An 8,885-nucleotide genomic window follows, 5' to 3' on the forward strand; every position below is an offset into this window, starting at 1 on the left:
TTGTTTGGCAGAAAAACACTTTTTTATTGTTAGTTTTATAATTGTGTTTTGAACAGCCAATTTTAGAACTATAATGGAGAAATCCAACTAGATTTTACTAAGTGTGCCCCTCATTTGACAGTTTACCATTTTCAGAATAAGTTGATTGGTGGAAAAATGACAGAGAGAAAGAAAGAGAGAGACGGGATGGAGGGGGATTTGGAGCGGGGTTCAGGGGGGGAGGGCTGGGCTACTGCTAGTGACAATCAGCTCCAAAGTGGCTCTCACACACTCACACCAAACACAAGCTCTCACACTGTCACATACACACTCATGGCAGGAATCAATCAGTCAGTCATTACCTCAGGATGTGTGTGAGCTGTCCACATGAACACACGGTAAGAACAAATGGACTTTTAACACATTTCTTCCTCTGTCTCTAAATTTGTGCTAGTTTTATCCTGATACTCTTTATTTTCATTCTCATTCTTTTATTCTACTCTCAAATCCTCTTTTCCCACTTTATCTTCTCTTATATTGCTATGAAAGTAAAGACCATCTGAAACCACTTGAAGGAAAATCATTCTCTTAGCAGTGATCCACAGTAATTATTCAAATAATGACTGTAAGAAACTCTAAAAATGGTTTTAAAAGTTTGACCGTCACTGGACTGTTGTAATGTTGTAATTAACATTAGCATTGCACATGAATGTTCAGTTAATAATTAAAAGGAATATTTACTTCTTCATATTATTGTTTGTAGATTTTTAATAGTTAATAGCTACAGTTTTAGTCTCTTAATACAAGTATGTCTTGCTCGATATGAAGTGAAACCGATTTAACTTCTTTTTTTTTTAAATAACTTAAGTACATGTTAATTTCAACGTACTGCATAAAAGGTCAGATAATAAAATATAGAATCTGCATAATCTCAAGATGTTTCAGTATAAAAATGCTACTATTTTATCTTCATATTTGTAGATTTTTAGTAAATGTAGTATATGGTCTAATCATTTAAGTGTGTCTTTTTGCTCATTACTGTATTAAAACAATAAAATGTAAGCTGTACATTTAAATTTTTGTACATTTCAACACCTTGAATGTCAGTTTTAAAAAATGACGCCTTAGTTTTCAGTTTTTAGCACAAAATGCTTTGATGGTTCTTTTCTCTGTAGATAAGACATGTTTATAATGAAAATACTTTGATCTATATTTAATGAGTCCCCATAAAATTCAATATTGTTGTACAGCTGTACATTATAACACTTATGTTAAGGAGCAGCCGTTCTGTGGAATGACTAGATTGATGGATTAAGATAATGGGATTGGATTTAGGCCTTTTCTCTATTAATCTGAAACTGTTTGCAACCCACACATCAACATGATTCATAATTAGCCAATAAATGAAGAGCCATTTATCACAAAGGTTCTTTAATATTTCATAAAAACTGTTTTAAACCCATATGGTGATAGTGTCTTACATTGTATTATATTTTGTTCTGTCACTATCAGCTTTTATTGTAATATCAAGTCAGTTTTGGGAATCATCTTGTCTCATCTGAGTCTTGTGTCTAATATCTTACCAGCACATGTTAGTCAGAACCTCTTAATGTAGTAGAACTATTTAGTAACATATTAACATACAGTACCTGCACTTTATGGAGCTGAAATGAAAAGCTCTAAAGGGACTTTGACTTTTTGATCTTGACCTTCTTTAATTCTATTCCCCAATAATATTCTGCATAAACTCAAGACAGTACAACAAATACGAAGGATGTTAAAATAAATACTTTACAATTGACATTATCAGACATTTAAGCAAAATGCAAATGGCCCACAATCTTAATGGTCCTAAAAAAAGCTTTTGGGGAAGCTTGTGGTGAAATATGATATGAACATCTTTTTTAAAAGCTTTATCAGTTTCACCAAAACAGTCTGTATGATTTAGGCTGTAACTTTTGCTGTATTGATGAAGAAGACTGTGGCTGTCTACTCACTATTTTCTCTCCTTTTTTCCCTCTGCTAGTTTCGGATGATAAAACGGGAAGCCTTCGATTCAAAGAAACAATAATTTAAACAATTTGGCACATTATTGTTTCTTTGTTGTTGTGCCCCTCTAAAACTGAAAGACAACAACAATTTCCTGTTGACACAGTGATGTCTTCGTCTCTGCCACTGCCCTCTCTGCCCCCAAGCCCCCTGGCCATGGAGTATCTCAACGACTTTGACCTCCTCAAGTTTGAAGTGAAGCCTGACACACCTCCACCTCCTCCAACCTGCCTATACCCCAAACCAGGCATCCATCAGGAGACAATAGGTTCTCCTTATGCTCCTTGCCCTCCTCCTGACTCCAGCCTCAGCTCCAGTCCCTACACCTCACTTCCTCCATCACCCACGCTCAGTGACGGACACCCACCGCCATCTGCATCGTCCTCTTCCTCCTCTCTCTCTTTCCCACTGTCCATCTCCACTGGATACATATCAGGCCAGAGCTCCGGCTCTCAAGGGAATCTGGACGGGAGCCCAACCACTGGAGGCCCCGCACCATGTTCAAACCCCACCTCCTTGGAGGATCTGCTCTGGTTGGCTGCACTGCAGCAGCAGTTCGGTGGGGAGCCCGGAGGTGCCGCGTCTCTGTTGGGAGCTCTTGGAGGAGTGCCGGAGCGAGGGGACCGGGATCGAGGAGGGTTTCTGGGATGTGAGGATGCAGTGGAGGCCCTGCTAAACTCCGCTGCTGCTGCCGTGAATTCACAGGTATGATCTGAGATATTTGGACCATAAATTTGTTTGTGTGTTAGGCTGAAGCATGTGAACACAAACATTTTGAAGCTCAATTTCTCAGACTTAAAAATATTCTTGGGTCAGACTTCTTACTCTGTCAAATATGGCAGAACAACAATTTGAAGAGAATCATGCAGAGGAAGTTAGGTCAAGTTCAAAACTTACTTTCAAATGCCCAGGTTTCTCTATCGCCCCCTTGAGTACAGTTTGTTACCCCTAGAGCAATGGAAGACCAAATATTTAGTAGGTTATGTAGCACATGGCAACGTGTTAGCAAGGCATTTACGTAAAGCAGGGATTTCAAGCCCTAGTCCTGGAGGTCAACCTTCCTGCAGTGTTCAGTTCCAACCCCGCTCTAACATACCTGCCTATAATTTTTAAGTAATCCTGAAGACCTTGATTAGCTGGTTCAAGTGTGCTTGATTTGTTGTAGCTAACTCTACCCTCCTATAGACTTCAACACACCTACCTGTAATTTTCAAGAACACCATGATTAGCTGGGGCAGGTGTGTTTGGGGTTAGACCTGAACTCTACAGGGCAGTAGCTCTCCAGGAGCAGGGTTGGAGACCCCTGCTTACAAGAAGGTGGCCCTCCAGATACAGTGTTTGACACCTCTGGCAAGTAGTTTTTTGGCCTAGGGCTCAACCCTGGTCCTGGAGCTCCCCCAATACTGGACATTTTGAATGTCTTCTTTATCTCACACATCCAATAACCTGAGTTAGGTGTGTTTGATTGCGGGAAAACTTATAAAACATACAGGACTCTAGGAACAGAGTTTTTGCAGGATGTATGTGCGTTCAGAAAACAGCCAGACAGAGCAGGGTTCTCGAGAACACTTTCTAACTTGACATGCCATCTTATCCTGGCGGCCTTTTAAGGTGGGGTGTTTGTTCAAATGGGGCATTTTCATTGTAATCTCTTTGTAATGTGCTCTTTGTAATCTCTTTGTATTTCATCTGGTCTTTCACTCAGTTCCCAGTTTTGTCTCAGAGTTCGAGCAGCAGTCATATGGGGGACTCCAGCAGTGACAGCGGTGCTGATGTCGTTCTTAACAAGCCGTCAGACATGTGTCACCGCCCTATACTGGTCGTTTCATCCACCCCTCCATCTCTTTCAAATGTCAACACATCGACCAGTCCTTTCTCACAACCCCTCAGTCCACAGAGTCGCCTCCATCACCCACACCATCCAATGCAAGGCCATTATCATCATCATCACCATCATCATCATCTGCAAGTCACTCAGGTACTTGCAGTCACAAATTTATCCTCCTAAAACTGTTGTCAACGCTATCACATACATCTGGTACTAATCAAAATTTAATCTTGATCAAATTTAATCAAAACAGTCTGTCTCTTTTATCTAATGCTACAACATACGAATGCTAATAGCTAATGGCACTTCCCCATTATATATGTTAAATATTTGACTAGATAAAGAAATCACTGTAACAGATGAGTGGCTGCAATGAAGCACACTACAATATAATCAAACTAATCAGAACAATCCAGTGTATTCTGTATATTTGCAACCACAATCAAACATAAATGAGACCAAACAGTGAACATAAAGATCTCAGTGTTTACATACATGGTGATAATGTAGGTAATCAGCTGAACAGAAACAGGTGTGTGGAACTAATTAACAACCAATGAAACTAAAGGGAGCAGAAAACACAGGCAAAATGGGAACAAAGTACTGAATGAAAACAAAACCAAACACAGTTAAACTAAACATAACCTTGACAATCATGCCCACATTTAATGTGATTTAATTAATACACATTAAAAGGATGCAAAGTCTGATGTCTGCATCCACCAGTAAGACTAATTTGTACATTGTTGTGTTACACTAACATTTCCTTTGTGAAAATATTTACACTTTTTAACATACTTTTAAAAAGAGTATTTATTACAGACATAATATTCTTTAAAAGAATGTACTTAAGTGCTAACTGAACGTAAATAAAGTATATTATATTTTAATGCATGTTAAATGCAGCTAGCTGAACTTTTATGTGATTTTTTTTTTTTGACCCACTTACTGTAAGTTGGACTTAAGTTACTTTAATTGTCTTTAAATGTAGTTCAAGTAAAATATAAAATGTAGGCCTATTGCAGAATGCACCATTTATGGTAAACTAAAATATACTTTGGTTACATTTTATTTTACAGTGTCGTGGTTATATTGTAATTACTTAAATAAGTACTGAGTACTATTTATTAATTACATGTACTTGCTATTATAGAGTTACAGTTAGGGTTTGGTTTATGGTTAGTAACTTGTAATTATGCATAATTTACTGTTATTACTAGAGTAAATACATGTTGTAACGTGTAACTACGGCACTGTAAAATAGTGTTTTACCACTAGAAGTGTTACCACTTCTTTAATTTAATTTCTATTGAAACTTGTATCTCACATATTTAAATATATTTGTAATTACATGAAGCAATTTAGCACATACTTTTAAGATTCGAAGTACATTGCAGGTGCACATTCAATACAATTAAGCACACTTCTTTCTCACAAGGGGTTTGCATAAATTCAATAAGAAAGTATTGGTGCAACTGCCCATTGAACCAACATTTTGAACCGTGAATGGTTAGTGATATTGTGGTGAAGTATATAGAAACAGTTTGATGGATAGGACTGGTGGATGTCTGCCTCTAAATGTGGAGCAGCGCTATCAGATTATGGTAATATCTACTATTATTGCTATGTAATCCTGATCACTGTCACTTACACTCAGTCAGATTATGCTGTATGGAAATGCGCTGCCAAAATCACACACATGCACAAAGACATGCACTTACTCTAACATAGGCTAAACTGTGTTATACAAATATACACAAAGCTGAATTTTTTTTAAATTTACCATTATTATATTATCCAACCAGATTTCATGAGAAAAAAATTTATTTTATTGGTGGCGAACTTGTATTAATTTGTAAGATTTGATTTATATGAAAACTATTATCATAACTAAATAAATCACCATTCCTTAGATCATTCACTATTTTACAGATTCATAGTTTTATTTTTCAAGTTATTTTTAAAAGGAATTTGTCTCCACTGTTTTAATTGCAAACCAAAGCTACTTATAATAAATAAATGAATGAATAAAGCAAGCATATAATAACACAATATGAACACGCTCAGCCTTATGACTATTGCAGGTTTTCTTGTTATTACTATACTAGTTTTTGTATTGTCATGGTGTTCCCTGATGTTCATATCAACTGGTTTGAACAGAGTTATAGTAGTGACACAAAAGCAAAACAAACTACCCAAACTAAATAATATTGTATAAATATAGGACTGTGCTGTTTTCATCAGACTGTACAATTCAAGCACTGTCATATCTCCATTTTGTCCATGTGAGTGTTTGATGAAGCTTTAATTGTCATGATCACACGTTGTGTTCATTCTGTGGCAAATCTCTGGGACTTATCTCTTATTGTCTCTTTCTCTTTCAGTGTGGGGTGGATGAGCGTTTTTCTGATGAACAGTTGGTAAGTCTGTCTGTGCGAGAGCTGAACAGACATTTACGTGGAGTGAGCAAAGATGAGGTGGTCCGTTTGAAACAGAAAAGACGGACGCTGAAGAATCGTGGTTACGCCCAGTCCTGCCGCTACAAACGACTCCAGCATCGGCACGCGCTTGAGTCCGAGAAACACATTCTCACACAGCAGGTACACAACACACACATCAAACACTGAAATATGACAAATACAACAAAAGTCAATTATAACACAACAGCTTTCTTCTGAAACCTAGTCAGCTGCCAACCTAGACAGCATTTCTAGGCATCATAAACCCTTCTTTTGGCCAAATTTTAAAATCACAGCAAAATCAAATTGGAGAATTCTTTGGAAAATTCAAAATTTTTTTATGGAATATTGCAGTGTTTATTATAAATTATCCATGCACATCATTATTTTGTTTTATACACCATGTGCCCTAATGATCTTCATTCAAAAACATTAAAGTGCCCCCAGCTATCAAGGAACGTTCTCAGAAGGTTTTGACAAGGTTCTCTAAAAGTTATGAACAAACGTTCTTCCAGTAACAATAATAGAACATTTGTTATGTGTTGCAAATTTTATCACAAAATTGTTATTTATAGCTCGTTCATTGGATGTTTTTTTGTGAAACGTTTTAGTTGGGCGTCTAATGTTTTTAAATGTGGCCTACTTGTTTCAGAGTGTTCGGAGAACATTCAAAAGTAGCATTCCCATAATGTTAACAAACTGATAAAACTGAACTTTCGCATAACCCAAAAAATGGTTTGAACGTTCATAGAACATTCAGAAATAACATAATGGCAATGTTTGCTAATGTTCTTAGAACATATTTTTGTTAGCCTGGCCCGTCCCACGCATTAGCATCTCTTCTTTGATGACAAGTTCAATAATTCCTTCCCTCCCAGTGAAAAAAGTTCCTGCCAACATTTTTTTTCTCATTTGAAAAGCCGCTTCACCGGGACATACGTCACAATAGGGAAGTTCTGTTGCTTGCCGACTTTTTAGTGCAACACTGCAAATATTCTTTGTGAAGAAGCCAATCCCAGAATCCATTGTAATGAGCATGGCAGCTCACTAGGTTTTGAAATATTCGAAAGTTCTGTGACACTTTAACTAACATGAACAAACAATAAGCAATACATTTGTTACCGTATCTATTAATCTTTTGTTACCGTTCGTTAATAAAACACAAATGTTCATTGTTGTTCATATTAGCTCAAGTCCATTAAATAATATTAACAAATACAACTTTACATTTTAATAAGGTATTAGTAAATGTTAAATAAACATTAACTAAGATTAATAAATGCTTAATGGCCCGGTTTCATAGACAGGGCTTAGGCTAAGCCAGGATTAGGCATTATTTCAATTAGGATATTTAAGTTGCTTTTATAATCATACGCTAGAAAAAAAAAACATTACTGATGTGTATCTTGAGACAAAACAATGGCACTGACAAATTTTAAGACATGTCAGTGCAAGTTGCTTTCAGTTAAAACAGCTCAAACATGCATTTTAGCCTAGGACTAGCTTAATCCTTGTCTGTGAAACCGGAGGTAGAAGTGTTGTTGATTGTTAGTCCATGTTAACTAATGAATTAACTAATGTTAACAAATGAAACTTTACTGTAAAGTGTTACCGAAAGTTCTTACCCAGTATTAATCAACAGTATTTCAAATCTATTCTTTTGATTTCCTCTAGCTGGAGCAGCTGCAGTGTGAGCTGTCTCGCGTGTTGAGAGAGCGAGACTCATATAAAGCGCGTTACGAGAAGCTCATCAGTTCGAACGAGACTCAGCCTTCCCATCCCAACACCTCGCCTTCTCCTACTCCTCCGGATTACTTTTTGTGACAAAATGAACATTGAACAGAAGAGAATGAAAGGAGAGCTGATGAAAGCAATGGGTGAAAGTAATTCAACAGAACTGTAACTACAACTCGACTTAAAATAAGCTATTTAACCAAAGCAGGTTGATTGTGAGGTGGACCTGAGCCCTGGATTAGAATGCTGCTGCTGATGGGATTGCATTTTTGCCCATTGTGAGCTTGTATAACACCAACATGATTTCATTAGCATTCATAGGTATTCGTATTTAAAGGGGTTTCTAGCACACGTGTATGTGTGGATGGACACTGGATATGTGCAGAATCGAAATTGACTTTAATTGACAGAATTTAAAACATAAAGCATTTTACATATGTATAATAAATCCTATGAGGACCATAGAATATTGAATTAATGGAATGCAGGTGGATTTATATATTTATGATATTGTTAAATATGATAGATGCCATCCTACTGTGTTTATTTACCAGTGTTAACTCATCACATTTTATACTTATTTACCTTTGATGATTTGGCCATAAAAATATGACTTTACTAAGTGAACGTCAGAATATGGAAGTGTATGTGAATACTCTCTCGGTCACCCATGACGGTGCCCTGGCTCCATTTCTGATCAGTTGTTAGAGGATTCATCTAAGGATATGACTCTAAAGTTGTACTTTTGTAAACACATTTACATTTTAGACATTGTTAATAGTGATATTGTACAGTTTTAGTGTCTAAATACAAAAATGTATGTGTGTACACTTTTT

The 8,885-nt window shown here is 36.7% G+C and overlaps 1 protein-coding gene across 1 annotated transcript; it reads left to right on the forward strand.

The window, feature by feature from the left end:
• The first annotated feature begins 2,136 nt into the window (after positions 1-2,136).
• On the forward strand, positions 2,137-8,139 carry nrl (neural retina leucine zipper). Its single transcript, XM_067383552.1, has 4 exons — positions 2,137-2,733; positions 3,734-4,006; positions 6,241-6,456; positions 7,990-8,139. Exons 1-4 carry the CDS (start codon positions 2,137-2,139, stop codon positions 8,137-8,139), a joined length of 1,236 nt encoding a protein of 411 aa, XP_067239653.1.
• The last annotated feature ends 746 nt before the right edge of the window (positions 8,140-8,885 follow it).

This window comes from Chanodichthys erythropterus, chromosome 4 (assembly GCF_024489055.1).
Source record: "Chanodichthys erythropterus isolate Z2021 chromosome 4, ASM2448905v1, whole genome shotgun sequence".
NCBI lineage: Eukaryota > Metazoa > Chordata > Actinopteri > Cypriniformes > Xenocyprididae > Chanodichthys > Chanodichthys erythropterus.

Coding starts and splice junctions, on each gene's coding strand:
- nrl (XM_067383552.1), top strand. CDS start 2,137: ATGTCTTCGTCTCTGCCACTGCCCTCTCTGCCCCCAAGCCCCCTGGCC. Junction 2,734..3,733: donor CTGCTGCCGTGAATTCACAG/GTATGATCTGAG, acceptor TCTTTCACTCAG/TTCCCAGTTTTGTCTCAGAG. Junction 4,007..6,240: donor ATCATCTGCAAGTCACTCAG/GTACTTGCAGTC, acceptor TTTCTCTTTCAG/TGTGGGGTGGATGAGCGTTT.